The sequence below is a fragment of the Polyergus mexicanus genome, unplaced genomic scaffold (assembly GCF_030449975.1).
Source record: "Polyergus mexicanus isolate NDT 795.1 unplaced genomic scaffold, iyPolMexi1.0 SCAF_15, whole genome shotgun sequence".
Lineage (NCBI taxonomy): Eukaryota > Metazoa > Arthropoda > Insecta > Hymenoptera > Formicidae > Polyergus > Polyergus mexicanus.
The window spans coordinates 1,349,763-1,375,555 of record NW_027223335.1 but is presented as its reverse complement, the minus strand read 5'-3'; the positions used below and the strand labels follow the sequence as shown (position 1 = coordinate 1,375,555).

General features: G+C 35.3%; 1 protein-coding gene across 2 annotated transcripts in view; it reads right to left on the bottom strand.

Moving 5' to 3' along the window:
- Window positions 1-25,793, bottom strand: part of Fng (Fringe glycosyltransferase) — a 78,800-nt gene that overhangs the window by 41,947 nt on the left and 11,060 nt on the right. For both annotated transcript variants that reach the window (XM_070308403.1, XM_070308404.1), the window contains exons 4-5: window positions 24,407-24,509; window positions 2,338-2,497 (exon numbers count right to left, since the gene is read on the bottom strand). In XM_070308403.1, the coding sequence (XP_070164504.1) occupies window positions 2,338-2,497; window positions 24,407-24,509 (263 nt within the window). The remainder of the gene's footprint in view (window positions 1-2,337; window positions 2,498-24,406; window positions 24,510-25,793) is intronic.

Sequence of the window (25,793 nt, the reverse complement as noted above, 5' to 3'; positions counted from 1 at the left end):
AACGAGCGACGAAGAGAAATCAGGGAAAGAGATATCAAGAAAGGCGCTTGATGAATGGCTTCGATCGGGCCTTATAAGAAGCGGTTAATCTCAGAAGGAGGAACGGATCCTACGGGCTTTGCAAGATTTATCGTTTCATCTCGAGAGCACCACGAACCTTGCTTGTCTTTATCTATTTTCCCTCCCCCGTATCTTTTTTCCCCATGACGAAAGAAGAGCGGCTTTTCCAATTTGTACTATTTTTCTCACTTTGTTCCGTTCTCAATCGCGGAATGCAAATCCCGCGAGCGTAAAAAGCGATCAATTTAAAAATTGATTCGACGCGCGTATTTCGCAAGCGAATGGCGCAAAAAAAAGGTGTATTTTAAATTCCCGAACAAGTGGATTAAAACGGTTATCAATTTCTAGAACGAATGACGTGCGTATCCTGGAATTTTTTTCCGGGACATATCGGCCGGTCCTTTCTCGACCGTGAGTGACGTTACAGAGAGACGACTCTCCTTTTTCATTTCTCATCTCGGCAGAAGAAAAAGAATTAATGGCCTCATAAGCATGACACCGGCGTGTGATAAGATCGCGGGCTTCCTTTAACCGTCGGCTGCCAAGCGTCAGCGATCATATCGGTGACATCCGAATCGCATCGTGTATCTCTCTTTAAAGCGGTACGTGAGACAGGGCTTTTATCGATTCGTGATTGTGCACGGGCGAGTTTCTCCGCTTGCTGTGCCTCGAAAAAACGCACTACACGTTTCGTTCTCTTTTACAAATGTATCGATCTTTCACGTTGTTTGAATAATAATTTATTAATTTCAAATTTATATTCAATTCAATTTTCTCCCAATTCTACGGAAATTATATTTTAAGAAAAGATTGTGCTATACGACTTAAAAGAGAGAAAAAGAGAGAATGATGTTTCTCATATAAATGAAAAATGCATTGCGAATAAAAATTGCGCTACAATAAAAAAGCAATAAAAATAAAATACATTATCATATTTCGCGCGTGATAGTAAAGAAATATCATGAAAACATTCCATACGCAATACGCCAAAACTCCGAGAGCAATTTCGCGGATACACGTGCGAGCAAAAAGTATCGTAGATTGAATATCCGAGAATACAGTAAATCCCGCTCTCGCGAGCGGTTTGCAACGACTGTGTCTTCCGTGAAAGAAAATCGAAATTTCATGGGCACGAGCTCGCGAGACGAGATTTACCCATAAAGAATCCATCGCGCACTCGCATTCGGGATAAAGGGGATACGTGTATGCGAGGTGCGAGATAATAGCTTGAATCTCGCGGCGCGAAGAAGACACCGCCGGAGGGAAGCATTAAAAAGAATAGACGTTATCGTGCATTTTCTTCGCACATTGCATCTTCACCGTCGAACGGACTTGCTTACAAAAGCGGAGCGATCCCCCTATTTATACCTGTGCTCGCCACGACACGTGCATGCTCCGACTTCGCCGGAAGCCGTCGTCTCGCGGATGCATAAATTCGATAAAAGACCACCCGTTAGTGACGGCAGACGCGATAATGTTTCTCGCGCGAAGACTGTAAAAAGAGAAAAAGAAAGAAAATATTTCTTTGAATAATCTTATTCTCTTTCCTTTTCTATATCCATTCCATCTTTTTCCTATTCCCGATGTTCCTTCTGTCGGCGCGTTTAATTTCATCTTCTACCAAAAGCTTCAAAGACGGTCAGAAAAATTCACGTCTGCGGTATCTTCGCGTGCTGGGTAGCAAAACGCTCGTTATTGTCATGGTTTTAAATTGCTACTCTTGCTATTACGACGTTTAATAAATCCTCGAGAGGGACAACTTCCTTGAGGTTGACCGAGCGCGGAAGACGCGCGTAATTAAGTTGATTTTCGGAGAAGCGTGTAATTACGGTCCAAGTAAGTTTATATCGAAACAGATGGTCGGAATAAAGATGTTGTACAGTTGGATCGATGGATAAATGAAAACTTTTAGAGTCTTGATATTATATTCCAAGTAATTAATAAAAGTAGTAAAAAAAATTAATGATTCATATACAAAGTAAATCAATCATGCTTAAAAAAATCTTGAAAACGTCGATAAAAATTAATTTATGATAAGTGTGAATTAAATTATTCGAGACAAGAAAAATATCCACCGATCCATCAACAACAGAAAAATATTAAAGATCTGAATCTTATACAATTTTACTACATATATGTATTGCTTCCTATCCTCGGACGAATATTTTTTATACAACAGCGAGCAGTGTGTAATTCATACGGACATATTTAAAAGTCAGAAAAAACGTATCAGAAAAATGCGTGAAAAAAGAGAAAGTATGATTGATCTGCACTCACCGGTCGCTTCTGTGGCTCCGGACCCTGCCTGATGATCTCCAAGGGCGCAGGTATCGAGGGCTTGCCAAGGTACCAATCCTCCCGCGGATTATAATTGTCCAGGAGCTTCAACAGGCGTGGCACGTTCACGTAATTATCGTCATCGAAATGGCAGAACCATCTGAAACATATAATAAAAATATAATATAATAAATGTATATATTCTATTAATTATTCATGTATTAATCACACGCATGTATTATTTTCTGTATAATTTTAATGAAAGTTATATAATTTTACTTTATTAAAGATTTAATTTTTTTTATGCTTTCTGACACAAAACGTTAACTCAATACACAACTTTCTAATTTATACCTGATATACAATATTCTTCTTTTCTCCAAAAATGTTTCTTTAAAATCATGTTATAATAAATCTGCAGCTGCAGGATTCTCAGAATATATCTAGATATATATAATTATACGTGTATCAAATTGATAACGACAATCTGTATCATAATTTAAACATTGATCTTAAATAAATCAATCTTTGATATATAATAAAAATAAAATAAAAATTTTTGCATTAACAAGAATTATTATTACAACGATAAAAATTGATGTATTTTTTCTTACGAAAAATAAATTAATAATTCCACGAATTCGTCGACCTTCATTTATTTACGCGTAACACCTGCGGAACTGCTGTACGCTGGAATTTCTCGATAACGAGGATGCTGCTTAGAGCGCAGAATTCAAATAAGAGCACGGAGACCACGATACAACCCGCTTTGCTTATATTCTCGCGGGATTAACCGCAACGGCGTGTTTCCGCGATTCGCTGCGTGAAAGCGTACAAAGAATGGAATCAAAAAATTAATACAGTTAAAGAGATAGAGCAATAATCACGAGATAGATATCTTAAAATATTGCGTCTCTCCGCAAAAACCTCTTATCACGCTGACCCGATATTACAGCGATTGGATTAACCTTCGGATTATTCTCGTCCGGTTTAATATATACTCCAATAGAATATTTTGAGATAGCGTATAAAATAAATAGAATGGCAATGTCGGAACACACTTCTTAAAATATCGTAGGTGCGCGAAAATCTCTCAACCTCCTCCTAACCGAAGTGACGGCAGTTGACCAACGTCCTCGCATTCGTACACAATCGCCGTCCCCCGTAACCCTTTCCCACCGGTTCTAAGAGACAGGAGTTCCGTGTCGCGTTGGCAGTAAACGTGTAGCGAGACTTAGATCGCGAGCGCGTAAGATAGGCGAAATAAAACGACTCTTTCTTTCTCTTCTTAACGAAGAGTTCCGCTCCGTGGCGTTGCCATTAATGCGCTACCGGGTGCCCACGGGTGGTCGCTACGTACCTGCCGCGCGCAGCCCAGCATCGTTAATACACCTGAATTCCAGCTTAATGGCGTAGCCGGCTTACAACGGGAGAGGGATCCGCTCGGCCCCGAGGACGTTGCTGTTCGTATATGCGCGAGATCGTATCTCCCGCGTGAGCCAGAACGGTGTTTACACCGTTCGCGATCGGTGCGTTCCACCCATGTACAAATGAATCGCTGAGCGAGTCTAAATGCAACAATATGACCAACGAAAAGCGTTTCTCGATCAGATGAATCGGGATAACGTTACATCTAATACCTAGCGAGATCAAAATTTGGTCATCGAGTCCTAATCTATACGTCCGATTAAAGAGCTAGAGAGATCGACGCAAATAAAATGCAATCTTTTCGACGAAATAAATTGACGTAAAATTGTGCTCACATTTTTTCATAATAATATCAATTTTTATTAAAATAAAATCTCTTTCTTAAATGACGTAAGGAATAATTTTGGAAAATTATATACATATACCAATGCGTAATGGAAGGTACTACAATGTATGTAAAATTCGGGAGGATCTCGTATCTGCAATCTGCATATATATATAGTAGAATCTGTCTGCAGCTAAATAATATGTAAACTTGCAAGGAGGGCAAAACTAGCCGAAAGAAGAGAAAACAGGGATATAAAATTTCTCTTATTTCTTTTCTACACATATAACGCAGATTGCGTAGCTCTCAGAGGATTGTTTTATACAGCAAGGAAATGATCGTATATGAATACGAAGATATATAAATTTCAATTTGACGATTGTAATGAGCGAAGCACGGCGTAGCGAAACATCGCTTTCTAAAAAGCATATAATTATAGTAAATCAATGACATAAAAACAAATTCGTCCAATTACAATTAATTACGTATAATATATTTATATATCGATTAATTCGATAATATTCAATTTAAAAATAGTGTTCCTCATCTCTCTATAAATATATGAGAAAGAACGTTTATTTGAAAATCATATTTATTTAATCAGTTTATTTCATCAATGACGCCTAGTAAAATTAGCATCTTTAATTAAATATAACGCCAAGTATCATAAGAGAACTGGCAATCGCGTAATAAAAAAAAAAAAAAAAAATTAATTAAACATGTTCTCTTTCTCAATCGCGAAACGTCCCCAACGATACGGATATTCAACGAATCGAGCGTAATAAATCGTCCTTCGTATCAATCAATGGAACAGATCCATGTTCGGATATATGATTTCTATTAAGAGTAACGCCACAACACACTCGTGTCATTAATAATACATCCGAATGTCGATAGATATTAATGACTACTCTCAATGAATTTGAAGGACTTGAACGATTTTTCGAAAATACTTTGTCCCGTAATAAATCACGGTCCCTTACCGCAGTAAAAGCGATTAAATTCAAGCAATTTATTTATGGAAATTACATCTACACATTTGTACCGTAATCGTTTGCGGGAACGCACGTGTTCGAAACGATGTGTACCGTCAGACAGATAAAATTGACATTGTGCTCGGTCGGACTTAATGCGAGACGTGGGTGTGGCACGCCGTTAATTACCGAATAAACGACCGATTCACGAGAAGGTCGCAGAGACCGGATGCGCGAGACCGATCGAATTACTTTCGTTCGACGAATGGATATTGTTTCGGTGCGATGTCTCGATTTTACCCCAACCGCGGAATTCAATCGTGCATGGATAAACGTCGTAAGAAAAAAATTCCAGGTTTCTTGTCGGTAAGAAGCCTCCGCAAGTACGGTAACGCCTCATTGCTTCGAAGAATATACATATATCTTTTTGAAAATATCCTGAATTTACAAGGCGCGATAGGTACGAAGATATAATTTTACGATGTAACATGTTATTCGCACAACTTTCTATCTTTACATTTTCCTACTTACTTTCACTTACATTTCTCTAATTTATATGTCCTTAATTTTGTCTAATATTTCCATCGACATCTCGCTTAATTGATATTCAGATAGCAGCTTATGGGGAGATACTCGTTATCGCGTTTCTCCCGGATAACGTGTGCGTAGAACGCGGGATATCTATAAATATTATATATACTAATATATATCGAACGCAAAATACTCCTTGCATTTGATCACCTGCACCTGGGACAGCATAAGTCAGAACGGCGGCGTGTGTCGTGTGTGCACGAGGGCGTGAAGAATGCTGCTGCTAGGTCGGCAACCCCGTGGCATGTGACCGAATGGTTCTGTTAACGACGATCGCCTGTTCCCGGGCGGTATGTACATGTTACGTACTTGGGTGCACATCCGCCGTGGGAAACCCGCGGGACCCCCATACGTGGCTGCACACGGCCACGCGTGCAGCAGCAGCAGCAGCAGGCTTTTAAAAAGCCGACGTCGCTCGCCGGAAGCTCCGCTCTCGCTCACACGTGCAGCGACACGCGTGCCTCCCGAATCAAGTTTGTCCCATGTATACGCGGTGTCCCATAACAACCGTGCGTTAATATCTTTCACAAATTATTCGCTATCTTAATAAAAAAATCCTATTTAAACGAACAACAGGGTTCTGTTATTTTATCGTATTTTAGAAACTTTATTTTATATATTTTTGTTTAGGATAAAAAAAAATATCTTAACAAGAGATTATGTATACTCTTTTCCAAGTTCGTGCTGTGAGAAAAAATAAAATGGATTTGATTAAACTTTCAATTTGTAACTCTTTGATTGTTACGACATTATGCCTCTTTATTGAAGTGATCGTTACAAAATAGAATGTATGTAACGCATAACCACCCAGTAAGTACGAAACGACGTAAGGGGTTGCAACCATGTTACTATCGATCGAATATGACCACTTGTCAACGAAATAGATGGATTGGGGGGATGATGAAAATGGCGACTGCAAAGGATAGCAGTGGTTTATTGTGGGAACTAATCGCGGCTCGATTCCCATCAAAGAAAGGGCTTTCGAATAATTTGCAGTCGATCTAATGAACTTAAGCGTATGCGGAATAGCGATTCGTCATGAACGTCCCGTAATCATAATCATAACTCGCAGATAGTTGTAATATTAGCAAATGATATTTATATTTTAAAAACTATTCTAAAAATTATTATATATATATATATATATATATATATAGAGAGAGAGAGAGAGAGAGAGAAAAAATCTATAATGCCAATGAATCTTCAGTATAAATTGTAATCAAATTAGAATCTCTGTTAAAAAGATTATATATTCAATTTAATGTGGTCGCATATGTATGATAGAAACTAGTTTTGCACAATAAATTTCTTATCTCTGAATGTAATAAAGCGAGGATTATCATAATACGTATATGTTGCTGCAGCTGTTACCTCATAATGAGTGATTTATTTCAGTCTTAATATAATTTCTTGCCACTCGCACAGCTTTACCTGCATTTTTCTTTACTCATTTTTTTATTTGGCTTCTGTTTTTCTTATAGAATTCGTCTCCCGTAAAAATTACTCATTTAATTTTGATTTTATTATATATTGCTCATTCTGATGGAACGTTTACAAAATTAAATATGATGTAAACTATGAGTTATATAAATTTTTATTAATATTTCCTAATGAAAATTTTACCCAAAGATAGATTTAACCCTATCTTGATTCCTATTTTTAATTGCTTCCATTTAACCGATAGAAGATATTGTAATAAATAATTTTATATGTAATGCGTGCGTATTGATATCAGAAAAAAATTTGCGTCTTATCAAAAAATCTGCTGAACAAGATGATGCACCAGGGCGATGATTATAATTAAATTGGCCGGCAAAAAGACGTGTACGAGTGATGACTCGTTATTTTGGGATTACGCTCCTCTCAAGCACAAGACTACGGAGAAAGAAACGCCTCGTCGGCAAAAAAAAGCACGTTATTTTTAATTAATTCCTACAAATGGAGGTCGGCCCGGGCAAAAATGGCGCACGCCGAAACCTCGTCCGCCGTATAAAGGCATCATTCGCGCCGATCACGGCTGGAAGTCGCAATCTCTCGATCTTACGAGGAAGGAGCGAAGGATGTGGAAAAGGTCAGGGCTGGCGTGTGCCGCCGTTATGACGGGCGTGGTGCTCACGATCCAAATGTATATTAAATCATGTTCGTGCCGGGAGCACGACCCCTGCATGTTAAAGCTGATCATTTCTATTTATGCTTCAATATTCGGATATTCGCGAACAGACTTTACCTGCGAGAGATTAATAGAATAACGACGCGTGTACATTTCCGCGATATTAAGATCTGATATGTAGAATAAAACGGGATGTGACGAACTAATCGAAGTAAAACATCGTTCACCATACATTTAAATTAGTGCTCTTATTATTAATACAGATGTTGCCAAGTACTCAAAGTCAATACATATATAATTTAATTGATTCCAATTAAATGACTTTTTAATTATATTCATGCGGGCATGATTATACGCAAATACTATTTGATTATGTACTTTTTGCTATTTTTAATACACGTGATGATTGTAACAACAACAATATATGTAAATATAATCAAGAGATATAAAAAAAAAAAAAAAATTATTTTACATTTCATTATTTTAAATTGAAACTGAAATACTCGGATACCAATAATACGAACGGATATCAGTCATACTATCTAAAATAAGAGTTTTATTGAAAATTAAATCGAATCTTTCTTAGATGTACAAGATGACTAGAAAAGAGGAAGAATCCGGTCATGAGGGGAAGCAAGAGAGGAGAGTGAGGATCGGCAATTTTCTCGACATGTAATTTCTCCTGTTGCACACATCCGGCGCGAATCTGATCGGCCGGTTCGATTTGTAAAGGTAACGAGCCGTCTCGATTATGCGAAGCATCCTACGATTATCAGAAGCTATTCCGGTCTACAAAGAACGAGAGAAAAGACGTAGAAAAAATCTAAGATACGAAAGTAAAGAACGAGGAACAAGATGAAAAACCGGATCGCACTCGCGAAGTGGATCTTTTAAAGATACAGCAACTAAACAATACATATGTTTTATTATGTATGACCAATACATAAAAATAAGTGCATTTTTTTAAAATTAACAAAATTTATGATTTTTTTTATATTGGAATCAATACTTATTTATACTACTAAGATTTTGTGATTTCTTATGAATCTTTAATATCTCTTATAAAATAGCAATTTTTCGCGCAAAATCCACAGCTTTCACGATATCAGAAAAATAATTATACGACAAAATAATAATTTTATTCGGCAAATAATACTTTTATTTCTGTAAAATTCTTCCACAACCGGTTATTTGCTGTTGCGTCCACCTTACTAAAGAACTTCGTAGCGATGATATAATGGCAAGTACAGGACCGATTTGTATCACGACTAATTGTCGGTTAATAATAACGTTCGCCGCGACGGCAGTTAGTCACTTCGATGATTCATTTGCGCATTCCACAAAGAAATACTTAGGCGAGGCGCAATTATACAGTTACAGCATACATTAATTAAACAAATGAGAGATACTAGCGGGCGCGTGTCACGTAGGCACGCTATTTTTTTGCAGAGAATTTTCCGTGCTTATTCCGTTAATTGAACTATTAAAAACGATCGATCAAAATATGTTTCAGTCCACGTTGGAAACTGTAATTTTGCATTTAAACGCTCGCCACTAATTTACTAGTCAAGCAACGTAGTTTTCATATGCTTAATCGAGCGTATGATTTATCAATTCTATATCCATAAAAGATTTGAATAAATTCATCGTAAATATTTTCGATGTTACACAGTAATACATGAACAATTTTTTTTAAAAAGCACTAGCTTGTACTGCAAACTTAATAAATTTGTTTAAAAAAAAAAAAAAAAAAAAAAAAACAGGCATCCTTAAAAATTAAATTTTACGATGAATTAAATTTTAAATCGAAATATATGGTAAGCGAAAATTTTAGATGCGATTTTTTATCTTCTAAAATCTATGATATAAAAAAATAATATTAGTTAGTTTATAGTCTATAATCTATTCTATAATAATAACAAATATATGATATAATTAAATTTTAAATTAACATTACATTTTTAAAAAATCAATATTACGATTTAAGAATTAAATCATGCCGGAATTAATTCTTTCTGAAATGATGAAACGTTACGTATGTTAAGATTAAATTGCGTTTTATCATGGTCTTAAATAATCACGCAATATACTGTAAGGAATAAGGAATACCCTGATTCTCAGAACAAAATACACAACCTATTAATTCCCGCATCAACGCATAATCCTTAAGTAGGCGTTTAACGATAGAGCGGCTGACATTAAGTCCAAGTGTAATATTGTAATGCGGCACTACACTATCATTAAGATGCAGGTAAGATCGCTAAAACCGTCGCTATCAGCACGTTAAAAAACACAAATCGAGAATCAAGTATCAATATTTTACGATAATTACGCGAGTGATAAAATAAACCATTCGATTAAAGGGCGAGTAAACATCGTCGAGAGAGCATATGGCAAAGAACCTTTCGCGATAGTCTCTCTCTCTTGCCTTTTGATAAGCGGAATTAATGCACCAACTTGTGCTCTATATACTACTTGTGTATGGTTATCTATAATTATTCCTAAACTAAAAAAAATCCATTCTCAACCGTATTAAATATGCAATTATATTATATATATAATTGCCGAGAAGCCTAATAAAATATCACTCCATATTTTCATATCTCTGTCTTTCGAAATGTGCATGACTAGTATCTTATCGTCTCTATCGCGTAAAGCGTAAATTATAAATAACACGATATATATGGATTGCACCTGCACTCGTAGAAAACGAACCCGTAACCGCGTAACCGCGAACCATAGAATCACAATAGAAAATAATGAAGCGACCTTACTGGGATACCGCTGGGAATAGCGATAGTGGTTTCTTTACAGATGAGAAAAATTTTTAGAAAGAGCAATAAAGGAGGACAATAGAAATCACATGCAATGATTTTACATAAAAAGTTTAACTGGTGCAGACATATAATCTTTGATGAATTTAAAATAATTTTTTTGTTAGCGTAAATTAAAAATGTTAGCCCATTCAATTTCAGCATTAAATATAAAGTGTAAAATATCGTGTTGACTCGGCGCGATGGAACTCGATGAATAGACTCGTTAACGACGAATTGATACTGTCACGTAACAGAGATTATCTTGTATATCCTGGCACATGCGAGTTTGATTTTATCACATCGCTATGCAAATAGTATCAAAAATATAGATTGCATCTGTGGGTGATACGCGTAACACGATGATGTGAATGCGTTAAAAGCGCAGATTCTATTGTGTTTTAAAATATAGTATAGAGAATTGAAAATGTGAATGTGCAACATTCGATAATAAAAAATATTAAGCAAAATATACAAAAAAGCAGAAACAAAGAATTAAAAATAATAAAGCACTAAATAAACTTAAAAAGAGAGTTTAAAAAAAAAACCTCCCTTCTTTTTGTCAAAAATATAGTAATTCTAATTTATCCAGATTATCGCAAAAAATTATCTTGCATACCATCACTATATAAAAATTACGTACGTATGCATTAATAATGTAACGCAAAGTGCTTGACTGTCAATGAGAAAGCACGGTCAACGCATTCTTCAATGAAAATTTGCAGTCGTTTGATCTATCGCCTTGAAGACAAGGAGGCTGCAGGGGAACGAGGTCGCGGGTCAATCTTCGGAACCCTCCGGCGTCGCAACATCTTGCAAGCGGCAGCCGATTAGTCACCCGATACGAATCCGCTCAGGTGAAACCAGAAGTGTCACGTTTTATCGAGAGGAATACAATTTCGCGAGCGCGCTTTTGTGTCACGATGAATTAATTTTGATCCATTAGTTATCTATTGTAGCATATTTAGAAAGATATTGCAAATGCTGTAGTCGTAATATTATGACAACCGTGAGATTCTCTTTTATTAACAAAATTATAAAACAAAATTTATTTTTTTATAATCGTTTCAATATGAAACGCAACGTCATATATAGATCACCGTGATTGATTGACGATCAATTTGAGAGCCAGAAAAGATCTCGATAACGCGTGTTTCGCAATTTTCCACAAGTGGCGGAGCGTGTCCTACAGATTATTACACGGCCGTGCTGCCAATAAACCGACTTTAACAGCGATTACCTTTTAGCCTCCCATTCTCATCAATTTCTGACGACGAGTCCCGGCGACGATAATATAGATCGGCTGCCTGAGGGCGCAAAGCATCGAAAATCGAGAACGCTATAACGGCTCAGATGAAAGCCAAGATTCCCGGAGGAAGTGTGCATAGCTCAGGCGCGGTGTTTGTCAAATAAAACGATCACGATAAAGAGCGAGGGAAGGGAAGCCGAGTTTCGAAGAGGGAGACGGCCGATGGTCCCCCCACCTGAGACGCCGCAAAAGTATCGTCCGATGATGACGCGCCGCGCCGTTCGTAACGATGGATCGATAATGGACAAAATTCCCGCCGCACGTCCGACACGTGCAGCTCCGGGGCCGCCAGGAGAAAATTATTGATTATTAAACTCGGGCCTGGCGGCGCGGTAACTATCGCGAAACGATACGCGCCGTTAGTTCGCGACGGACGCTCCTCCTTGTGCGATCGATTTTCACTTCGTCGTGATATCTCCGAAAAATTTATCTCATTCAAATATTTAAAAGAATGTCATATCTGATGATCAATCATATGACAGTCAACGAATGATTGTGGAATATATATTTCAATTGATAGTTTTATTTTTATAAATTATTCCAGAAAGATTTTTTTTTTGTAACTCTTCATTTTTTTAAATATTAAATTATTTAATTAATTTTTTAATTATTGTTCTCTGTGAAAATAAATTACTTGGCATATTATAGTAAAATTATTTAATAAAGTTTTATATATAATTTACGCTTTAAACGAGATTCAAAAATATAAAATTTACGAGTAATTGTGTAATGATCTAACTTTGTAATAAAGAGATGCTGCAAAATACTATAATCCAATTAGATATATTTGTGCTGACTGTATGAATTATATGTGGCTCATTTCTCTGGTCTATTTGTATATTAAGATAATTATGCAAAATATCTTTTACAGAATTAAGCCTTATTATGCGAGTATAATAACGCTTATTCAAAGCGAAGCTTTGATTATTATTAACTCAACGAGCAGTAAATACATCATAATAAATCTGATCTATGGACAATTACAAAATTGTCGTTTGCTGACCACAACCATAAAATCATGTATACATAAACGCGCAATTATATCAGACAGGATGCATGAAGAATAAAATTTAATTGCTTCAGTATTTCGATAAGCCACATTTGATTAGTATTTCATATCATCCACGCACTATTGTCAATGTTGAATTTCATTAAACCAACCGAATATTTGTATCTGTTAAAGTTAACATTCCGTTTTAGAATTTCCATATAATTTCATCGGAATACTTGGAATTTTAATTGCCTCGGCAATAAAAATTATAAATAGAAATTAGGTGTTACGAATTATAGAAATAAAAATTGTCGTATCGTCGACCGCATAAGAAAGGAAAGTTTTTTACGATAGATATAAGGAAATAATAATAATAATAATAATAATAATAATAATAATAAATAATGTGATTTCACATAATTATTACAACTATTTCAGAATTAATTTAATAGAAATAATAGGAAGACTTCTCAATTTATCAATCCGCAATCTTACACAGGCATTATACGCGTTTTATAACATTAAACGTTGCGATCACCACATGCACATTGACATAATACAATAAATTAAACCAGACAGCTGTAACTGCATCGCATCGGTACTACCGTAGCACCGTATTGTCTCGTGCGGCGAAACTGACGAGAATTATGCGCATCTTGCCAAGAATTAACCGTGAATATCAGAACAGGCTTTTTACAAAGCCCTCACGAACGACCAACTATTTGCGGTATTCTGCCGCGGGCTATGCCTCCGTTTACACACGTTGTTACGTATGCACCGAAAAAGCGCATAAACGTTGTACATTTCTAAATTTTGAGACACGGAAAGAGTTTAGCTGCCGGCTAAGCAGAATATATGTTTGAAATAATTAAAGGGTATTCCGAAAAAAAATATTGCAAGCATTATGATTTTCAAATGTTGTGGGAAATCTTGATAAAAAAAATAATTTACAGAGAAATTTCATATGTGTAATATGTAATAAAAAATTATTATAAAATAAAATATAACAAAAATATATATATCATATATAAATATGTATATATAATAATAAATAAAAATAGATTATTGTGTTTAAATTTAAGCTACGTTATTCCTACGTTTTTCTTTGTCCTTTTAATACTAATAAAAGAAAAATAACCATGAAATATATACATGGATATGCTGTATCAAGTATGTGATATTATTCGAATAGAAAAAGAAAATAAGAAGAAGCAGAAAGTTGCGAAACATCGAACTATGGGATATATTCGAGTACATTCGATATACAAGCCGGGCTTAGACATCGTCTACCCAGATTTTCTGTTCACAATCTCGAGCATATTTTATTACGCGGATATATGATTTCGCGAGCTGTCTTATGTTACTCCTATTTCCAATAAAACTGCAATAAATCGAAACTCCTTCGATAACTTGTTATGTTAAGTTATATGGAGATACATTGCAGTTTCAAAAGTGTATTTTCTTCATATATTTCATAAACAAATCTAATATCAAAAATAGTATCGTGACCATAAACATTATCAAATGTAAAATACTATCTTGAACCATCGATATAATTAAAAAATCATAAGTAATCAACAATCAACATACGTTTTAAATTAGTTTACTCACAAAAGCATAATAATAATAATTTTACTGATTATTTAAAAGCTTCATTAAAAATTTAGACAAATTGAGATATAAATTATGCATAAGTATGGTAAAATGCAGAAACTATAATGTTAGATAAATAATAATTTATGATCATCAGATATGCAATTAAGACTTTATATTAATTCGAAAAAAAAAAAAGTAATACGAGCGTATCGTGAGTGTGGCTTTTGATTGGAAAAGAAATTAACGGGTACTCAAATTCTGAAGTCAAAGGGAATTTCTATTTTATGAATATTTTGTGTAGGAGGAGGAACTTGGTTTCAAAAACTTGGTCCTCAAACCAGCTCCGATATAAAATTTGAAACATATTATCTACTGCCAAATCTACTGAATACTAGTCAAACGTGAAGATATATATTAGTGTTAATATATGTACGTTCTCTGGGACCGAGGGCGTGGCGCCAAGACAAACGGATTGTAAGTGGAAAGCATGGTGAGGTTAATCAGGAGCAACCCGATCGCGCGTGGCCAAATTAATAACGCAACTCGAGATTGTGTCGAATTAAACAATTATAAAAAATACGATAATAAATGATCGTGAGCGATATGACTTGCGTAAGCCATCTAAAACGGCAGCGCGTGATTCTAAGCATATATCTGTTCTGTAATCGAGAAACATAAAAAGCCATGAACGGAGAGTAAAATAAATTGCATTTTTTTTTTTAGTTATAATATTTATATTATAGTTTACGAAAAATATCTGAAGGAATATACTAGCCACTTTCAATGCAATTAATTCTTTAATACGCGATAACTGACATAATATAAAAGTTATCTAAAGATATTAAATATTAGAACTTCAAAATCTACAAGGAATGTCTTTCAATTAAATCTTAATATCGGAAATATCGTTTTACTTTTCGTAAAGGAATATCTCGCAGTTATGAAAGCGGTTATTATCGAATATTCTGTACAAAGATCTGCCAAGAAGACGGTGGGTGGAGGAAATGCATTGCAATCGCAAAGATAGAAGCGCGATAGAGTTCAAGGAAAACGATGCAATTATCGGTTAGGTGCTCTTCAGGCGGGTGCATGAATTCAGAGACCATACATCACATAGACTCTTTTGTTCCACTTTCGAGTATATCAAGTTATATTGTGTACCAGCAAGTATCGCGCCGGATGTAGCAATGAGCGACGCGGCGAGAGTCAATGAGCCATTTCCGGGGCCTCTCTCTCTCTCTCACTGCAGAATATTACATTGATAACAGAAATTGCCTTCCAAGTGTTCGCGATGGATGGCAATGACGTTTCTCTGGAGACACTGGCCAAAAAGCAAAATCGCGAAGATATCTGTACCTCGGACGATTGTGATGGATAAATTTCGATAAATTTAAATTTTTAATGTAAAGACACGAGGGAGTGCAATTTTTTTTTTATTCGCGTTGTCAACGAAAATCCAAAAAAGTAATCTGCGCGACTATGCCATCGAAAATTGAAAAGTTATCAAAATTATATCGATTTCAATCTAACCGTTCGATAACTTGAAGCTAAACCTGTGACCTGTGATATTTATACTCGTGATAAATTAATTAAATCAATAAATTAAAAAGGTATATATAAAAAGTCAACTGACTCATTTGCATTCGAACGTTGCTCATCTTCTTGATTCATTAATTGATTCTATAAATATTTACTTCACGAAATTGAAGCGATTATGTCTTTGCATGCGCTCAATAACAACTTTTTTGCTACTTTAAACTTGAACATTTTCGAGAGAAGAAACAGATTGAATCCACTCGCGAATCCATTGATTTTTATATATAGGCTGCCTTCTCGATCTATCCCCGTTCGCGCGATTCTCAATAGAATCATTCATGCAGAGAACCATAGTTGTATATTGTCGATATAATGAGATAGGTAAAAAGCCTGAGAGAGAACCAAATGGTTTCGCTCAAACTCATCGCAGATTCCAGGAATTTGTAAACGACAGTTTGCAGGCTATATCAAGCTATGTTTTAAATTAAAAACATTAGATGCTTATTAAAAAATTAATCAATTTTGCTAAAGAATTTTAATTAAACATATTACTTAAATAAATTCTTAAATAGATAAACATATATAATAGCAAAATATTTTAGAATAAATTAATTTATATGCTTTAGCTATATGTTTGTATTTATGTAAAGCTAACAAATCTAATGAATAAATAAAACAATACTGAATGTATATCGCAAATTTTATTTTGTTATAAAACAATTATTTTATGTCAACGTGGGCAATACTATAATATATGAGAACTATTCTGATACAGCTTGCGAGATAACTAGATGACTCATGGACATTAAATATCTACGGATCATAAAGTATAAACTATGTATTGAATTGCGATCGGCGTGCATATTTTATTTATAGAGGAGAAATCTCGCAGGCAAAAAATTGCGATACGCTTGACGTAACTTATCGGAGTTGACTGTATTGCTTTGTATTATATGCAATGGAAACATAACTCGAAATATTGACTTGACACAATTTTTATGATTTTTATAGTTATTTCGTAAAAAATTATTATAAACGCGATTATAATTGCTAGATTAATTTTAAACAATGAAACGCGATAAAATATATCTGCGCATCATTAATATGTGTTGCATATATAATCTTGACAATTCGGGATCGAGATCATGCCAATCATGCGAGAGCAAATATATGATGCGCGGTACGAAAGAAGAAATCAAATGAGCCCGAGGGAATTCGCGTGATCCACGCGAACTCTCCAAAGGGCGGATACAAGAAGACGAGGACGAAGGAAGAAGGAGGATCGAGAGGAACGGACAGGGAGAGTGCATTGAAACGCGTCATTCGATCGCGAGGTCGGTATCAGGTGCAAACCAGTTTCGGTGCATATATAAAAGAGAACCGCACGAACCCGCGTTGTGCATCGGCGATCTGCACTCAAATGGCGACACACACTCACTATACGAATGTACAATATATACGCGTGTCTGTATATGTATATGTACGAACATATCCGTGCGCGATCTGTTATGAATAGAGATCGTGCAACGATGTAAATTCGTTGGACTTTGAGAAGTGTACACATACCGCGTGTTACTCCCGTAATTTCAGACGCATTCTCGTCGTGAAATCTGAATATAAAATAACTCACGTCGCGAACGCGACGCTGTAATTTTATAATCTGCGGTATCGCGGTGGTCATAAATAATTTAGAAATTTTACAGTATCTCGCGAGATTTCATAAATACCAATTATACCGGAGGATTATACCGTCAAGCATTTAAAAACACGAACGATTCATATATTTCTTACTTTATTCAAATCATTAGCATGTCGATGAACTTATAAAAGGTCATATTAAAATTTAACAATGAGAAAAGCCCAAGAAAGATCAAATTACAATATTTACACAAAATTATTGAGCTCGTATAAACTTGTTATTAAAATTTATTATTTAAAAGTAACTATTAACAAAATTAAAATATTAACAATTTACAAGGATGTAATAGTTATTTGTTTAAATATTTATATAAGCAGATCTTTATAAATTCCTGTAAAAATTGAAAGTGGCATAACATTTGCAAATACTTGCAATTTTTTATAATAATCCCTTTTCATATGCACTAGATATTTCGCTTAAAGAATATTCTTTGCTTTACTATTATTTGCACACGAGATTTGCCTTTTCTTGCTATTCTTAATATAATCTTCTCGTTCATATCTTCGAAATTATATGGTGTGGAATTGTTTGGGAAAAAAAAAAAAACTACGCTTTCTAGGAGAGAATCAATCGTCGAGTAAAATCCGGTAGCAAAATCGCGCTTAATATACGCAGGCATTAACCGCGATTTTCTATGCAACGATTTGACGATTTCCGTAATGACGCGCGATGATTGCAATGACTCTGATTAATTTTATTGCCGTTACGCGACGGTGAATCTAAGCAATTGCCACGAATACGGTTCAACGATCGAGCGTTAAATAAATCAATTGTGCTCCGACAAATTATCGATCCAGTTAAATGATCGATGGCGATATGCTAGCATTTCAAACACATATTCACGCGTGCATAAAATAATGCGGTGCGCGATGAACTTAAATGTAGCTTCATAAAAAAGATTCATTACGACAAGTGCTCGTCAATAAAAATAACTTAAAACAATAATTAAATCCCTGATTCATTCGAGACATATCTATTTTACTGTACAGAGTTTGATTTTAAAATGAGACGTGCTAATTTCACAGAAACGTTCTTTCTTTTGTTAAAAAAAATATCCCTTATTATGAGACATTGAATATCAGAAATGCAACTTTATATTATACACGTATCGCATCTTAAGATTGTGCAGTTAAAAAAATAATTCCACACGATATCTTAGATTCTCGAAGAGGAGGATGGAATTCATGTCACGTTTACAAGCATCTACAGGATACACCTGTCACTATAAGACACAACCGTTTAAAGTGGGATTACAGTGGTCATCTCTAAATCGACGGTTTCTCGATTCAGCAACCCACACCTGAACCAAGATATCGATGAGGTTTAAAAGAAACAAGATTAAATCTATTGGACGTAAGAACCAGCAAATGTATTTATATCAAATACTTTAAATAAATCACGAATAAGATAAATATCTGGCATTTTCTTTCTCCGAATCATATCATAATTATTTAATTATATATATAATATATATATATATATATATATAAATATATTAATCTTTTTTATTTATAATTGTCTTAGTAAAACATCTGTATTTGTATATTTTAAAGACTTGAGACATTGTAAAAGCAACTTCCAATACGGAAATACAGCCTTTCTATTTGTCACGATGTCATAGAACTGCTTAAGAATTCATAAACTGTTTGAGAAAGATGTTGCTCAAGAAAAATTCAAGAAAGCGGGAATTCATATATCACAACTTTCCCCCAAAAAATATATTTAATCGTTATGAATACAAATAGACTGTTCTATCTCGTATAAGTGACTGTTTTTCATTCAACTGATTATTCCCGTGTGATTATTCCCATATAATTAATTTTAATAAAAATGCTTGAAATTTTTTTCTAGAAATCAGTATGACAGAAACGCGCCAAGTATACCAATTTGTTATGTCAACGTATTGAAAAATCTGGACGTAGGAACACGATGCAGGGCGCAGTGCCCACGGAGGTAACCACGGAGGTGAACCAAAAGGAAAAGAAAAGAAATGAGGAAAAGCGCAAGGCGATCCTCTTCCGACATCTCTAAACGCTTATTACGCGGCATTACCGGCAAGCCCTATATACGTGTAATACGCGGTCACGCGACGTTAACCATTGCGAACTTCGTGTCCAGAAGCGGTGCAAGTTTTTTGCCTTCCGATGCAGCGCGCTCGTGGCTCTCGTAATTGTATCCAAGGATATCCGCCGTAATTATCAAGAAACGATCCCGAGTGGCGGTACCCGAGAGAGCAAAGTAGTGCGAAAAAAACGGAAGAGTTTCTCCTCTGATATGCACTGCGTATTAAAATCAGAGATCGACACGCGAATATAGTTGGGCATCAAAATATATACAATATATATGTCGCGGCTCAAAGTGGAACATGTTTAATATGTGAAGCATAATTTATAAGATCGACTTTAATCATAAAATTGCATGTACCATATAATATAAAGTAGACCTTAAATTATGTACTTCATCTACTCTGAATATTCGCGTGAAGGTAATTGAATCATTACACCCTAGTCGCTCGCCATGTTAAAACATAACACAATTATAAATATTAAAAATTATAAAAAGATTTAATTTCTTTCCCTTCCTCCCTAGAGAGAGAGAATATCAAACTATTCACATAATATAAAATTCATTTATTCTAGAATACTCTTTGTAAGATGCCAGTTTAAAAGTTTGCAAAATACCGATGGTATATCAGCTGTAAAATTTCCCGGAAAAAAGGTATTATTTGAACATGATAAATGATATCATAGTGCAAACACTGTACGATCTTGTTGAAAATGCGATAAGCTGACCTGAAACGCCGCGTATTCCTCATCCCTATTTGGAAATCCCCTTTTAAAATAATAGAAATAGTAAAAATAGTAACATTTATTCACGACTGCCATATTCTAAGACTATATTGCAAATTAATTTCACATTTAAAATTTCAACGAGAGAATATAAATTCTAAGGTGAAAGAAAGAAATAAAATGACGCAATAAACGCGTGAAGCATTATAAAATTTGTATTTATGTATTCTATACAAAATTAATTTTTTTTTTAAATTATTAAAAAAAATTTTTCAACTAAACTGTGACTAGAAGAGAGCATTCGCTCTTAAAAATTCTGTCGAAAAATATCTGGATATGGCTCTTCCATAAATTTGCACCACGATTGCACCATTTTACCTCTATTCTTTATCGACACCAAGAATCTGAATGGCTGTGCGTAAAATACCTGTATAATTAGACGAAGCGAGATGTGAAATCGTCAGCGATCATTTAAACGAATAAGTCGTAACACGTTCAGCAATAAAACCCTAAAATTCCACGCCGCGGAAAAAACACATGTTATCTCAGCTAATCTCGTGATTACGAAAACATCTCGATATCATCTCGGCGGTTCATAATCATTCATTAATATACTTGTTTCTTTAAAAAAAAAAAAAAAAAAAAAATATATATATATATATATATTATTTATTAATCTTTTCTTAAAATTTTTTAAGTTTAAGTTTTAGAAAAAAATTGAAGAGATATATTTTTTTATTTTTACTAAGAATTTTTCAATTTTTGTGATTGCATTATATCAAATTTTTCCTTTACTTTTGTGTATAAAATAATAATCACATATTTCTCATATTTCTTATGCGGCGTATGCAAAGGGATGGAGAAAAGTAAACCTAGGTTAAAAGAACAACAGAGATAGGGTTCCCATAGAAGCGAAGGAAGGTAGTTAACGACGGAAAGAGAGCAATAAGAAGCATAGCAAGCCCGCATGTGACATTCGAGACATTTTTTCTCTTTCCCTGGCTATCTCCTGTCATCCTCTCGATGCCCTCTCGAAAGGCTTCGGCTGGTAAGAAGAAGGAAGAGAAAGAGATTGAATCGTCTCCTCCTGACCAGCTGGTACCACTTCTCTCCGTCTTTAATCTCTCCTCGCCTGTCTCGTCTTTACGACTCAGGAACGAGAGCTCGACGAGAGACAACCCACCCTCCTTTCCTTTTCTTTCTCTTCTCCTTCGTCGTTTTCCTACCACAGATCGCAGCGCATTGTAAACTTTTTGAAAGAACACAAAAGGATGTGTTCTTTCTGCCAACTACTATGAAATGGTCTAAGAGAATCACGAAGAATGCGTATTCAGTCACGAAAAAAAATGATATTAACTGCTTTAAAAGAACATTCCTATACTTTGATTTTCGATAACTAGTCGGGTTATACGATGATATACATATATGACGCAAAATATATTACGTAAGATACTCCCTACATTTTTAGAAATCGTTTAATTGCTCGTCGTATGTAATAAGATTCTTATTTAAATATTAAATAATTAAAGAGCAATTTGCCGTGAGATAAAAAACAACGTACTATACTGGGAGTTCAGTAGGCTAATTTCCCATAACAATCCGTCGTCGGTACTTATGTTAGACTGCTTGTTTAGGCAGCCGCTGAAATAAGTAAACCAGGAGGAAGGCATATCATAATGTACGAAAATGTTATACTAAAGAGACCAAATGACGAAGTCTTCCGTTTTACAATTGTGACAAAAGTTAAAAACATCAGAATAAGAAATAGCGGAAGATTATGTTATATCTCTGGATTTTTCTCGCTTTAAAGCTTTCAGCAACGCACACGGATAAATCGTAAAGAAAAGAAAGATGTTTCCCCGAAAATGAAAGGAACCGCCGACTGCGACTCGGGACTACGTTAATTGGTTTGCGACGATTCATCCGACGACGGTGACGAGCCATTAGATATGTTTTTCTAAGCGCTACCACTCCGCATAGAGATAATATTTTGACGATGCCTCGCGTAGAGCCGCGCGCACGTTAGTAGGCGTTTAGGCCACCTTATGCAAACACGAATTTCCGACGGTCAAGTCGCAGCAATAACACTTCGTTCGCAAACAACGCGGAAGTCCCGGGCGGGTTACCAAAGTTTGCCGTATCTACGCGTAGTCGCGTTTACCGTCATTTAAAAAAACCGTGCTCTTTTTTTTTTTTTTTTTTTCCTACGGCGGCGGTGGCTGCTGCTGTTGCTTTTTTCATTCGAAAAACGCACCTATGCAAATCCATTAACGTCTCTTCATGCCCTGAGATTGTTCGATGAGCGCGATACGCGCGTCAATTGTGCATATTCGGCTCAAGAGAAAAGAAAATAAAAACGCCGGATTCTTTCAAATCTACAATGGAACGCAGATAGGATCGAATATCCAATGAATGATATGTGTGTGTGTGTGTGTGTGTTAAAATCTCTTATAAAAAAAATTCTCCGAGAAATGGTTTAAACATTAAAAGAAATCAAATTAAAAAAGATAATACTTATTGTTAGTATCGAAAATATATAAGATACCGTACGAAATAAAAAATCAAATAAAGAAAAATTGTAGAAAATATTGTTATAAATAATTTCATGATTTTTTAAACGGCATATGAAAGTGATGTAATTTCAAAGTATAATTTTATATATATAATACATTGAAATTACTATACCGTGTGCTTTACCGAGATTTACTGATTGTGAGTTACATCAAAGCCAGAAGAAAGAAGAAATTTTTTCGTTCGATAGCAAATTGATACAAATTGATCGGTTATATTATATTAGCTTGTGTATGTGTGTGATCCGACATTTCTAGATAAATATTTTACATATATCAATTTCATAAGAAAGAAGTATTTCATACCTACTCGCTAATAATATCACTTATCTACTCGCGCATAATCTCCGGCGTGAAATTGTCAACGTTTCGCGGTATTGTTTACCATATGTAAACGTGTAGATATGGCTCGCATATATAGAATCGAATATATTCCACATCGGATATATTTGGACGGATATCGGATATTATCAATGTATATCGATCGAATAGCGGACCGGTAATGGTGATCTGGACGTCCATTCGAAGAAGAGATAATACGGCGTGTAGCAGCGGATATTCTTAAGGTCGGATAAAGCCTACCTTCACCCGTTTATTTATTTGTCCGGATGGCGATATGCCGAATGTACTTACGACTTATCGAATCACCCGCGTTTGAGATCGAATGATCGTTCTGAAAACAGATCGCGCGACAGTGCTATCCTTTTCTCTTACGCGCGACATCATTAGGTGAATTATTTTATTCTATTAGCTAGTGTGAGATACAAGCGAAATAAAATGCGAAAGCGCAGATGTGAACGTGATTGCGAACGTTCTTACTTTATATCGCAAGTCATGATTTTTTCAGAAAAAAAAGCGCACTATAATCCGTAAATATTTATGCACTGTGTAGATGCGCGAATTAAATAAGATCCTTCTCGATCTTCAAACGAGAGGAAATATATATGTAAATCTTAATAAGCGAGACGAGCATGCCAGCGATATAAAGAGCATGTAAAAAATCAACCTGTTGCGCCCTTCGGCGAGGCCGATGAAAGCGTCGATGCTAATTAAACGAATAACTTCTATCAGGCAAGAAAGAAATTTGTCAAAATGCACAAGAAAAATGCTGCGTATGTTTAAAGAAATTAAATACAATTAGATTGGTTTTAATATTTAAAAGAACAAAAAAGATGCTGTAAAACTCATAATCAGCCGTTAAATTATTTGTGATATGCAAGATTTTTATTTGAAATTTCTAATTTATTTATAATCCTACATTAGGATTAGAATCTTTTTAACGTTGATAGTAATACCGTATTTTAATTACTAAATTTTCACAGATAAAACGGTACTCACTTTCGGCCGCTGTCGAGAAATCTGTCAAATTCCACGGACATCTTGCAGCAGAGAGCCCGCCGATTGTGCGAGGACGAGCACTTAGTGTTGATCATGTGGCCATCTGAAAGCAAAGGGAGCGAGATGAATGTAGGGTGGGCGTGCAATTAATTAAGAGGTTAATAATTATCCTCGTGAGCCGCTACTACGGCGGTCTAATTAATTCGGGCTGATGGTTCTCGCTTCTTCAGAAGCGCTATCATCTTTTCGAGGATATATCGGGATGCTACACACATGCACATATACGGGATATATCCTTTATCAACCGATTAATATCATTCGTTGGAGATATTTAATTTAAATTAAATTGAATAAAAAGAAAAAAAGAATGAAATAAAAATTCGTTAAAGAAATTCCGTTATCAAATGATAGTATTTACGATGTATCCGTACAGTTCCACGTCTCGATCATGATTGACTTAGCCGTAATAACAACACATTCAATAACAAGATCGTAAGTGATTTATCAATAACAATGATAATAACAAGCAGTGAGTTTACTATATAAAAATACAAAACTATATATATATATATATATATGTATTTATATATATAGATTTTTTTTTTAATTCTATACATAAACACAAATATATTTTTATTCTTTTCTATTAAAATTAATAAAGCTTATAAGAGATTGCACTGTACATTTCTCAATATAAATAATTCGTGAAAGAGAAGAACGCCAGCGAAAACTAGAATTTCTATAAATAATAGTCCTCCCCTCTCCCTCTTCTCTCCGAAAAGTCATTATGCGAGATCTCCATTGTGCGAAGTTGTCAACAACATCCTACAACTGGGTGAATCGCAAAGAGTGGATCGAGTTCGAATCAGGTAGAAACGGTAATGAGAAATGGCCGATGCGGAGGTGCAAACCGGTGCAGAGCGCGTGTTGAGGTCAAATGTCGGACGGTGCCCGAGGGTTCGCGTGCTCATCCCTCCTCCTGCGTTCTTCCGCACCCGATATTATCCTTCTCGGAACTCGTGTCCACCCACGCTCCTGCCTCCGCTCGTGACTAATGCGTGGTCCGAGTTATGAGCGAGGCATGAAATAATGCCGAGTTTATTAAGGGACGCCTGTGTGCTCGCCATAATAATCCGCGCAAACTTCGTCATCTTTTTACGCGAGGGAGGTAATCCTCGATTATCGTACTCTCGTATATCGTTTAAATGAGCTTTCAATACCATCTTATCTAATGTATGAGAAGGATCCCGTGATCGTAATACTTTCCCTTTGCAATATTTTTTTTTTTTCTTGCCTTCGGACAAAAATGATATCACGATTATGCTCAAGTGACCGAAACAACGCGAACGAAAATTAGCCTCTTACTTCGTCCGCTGCGTAATATTAT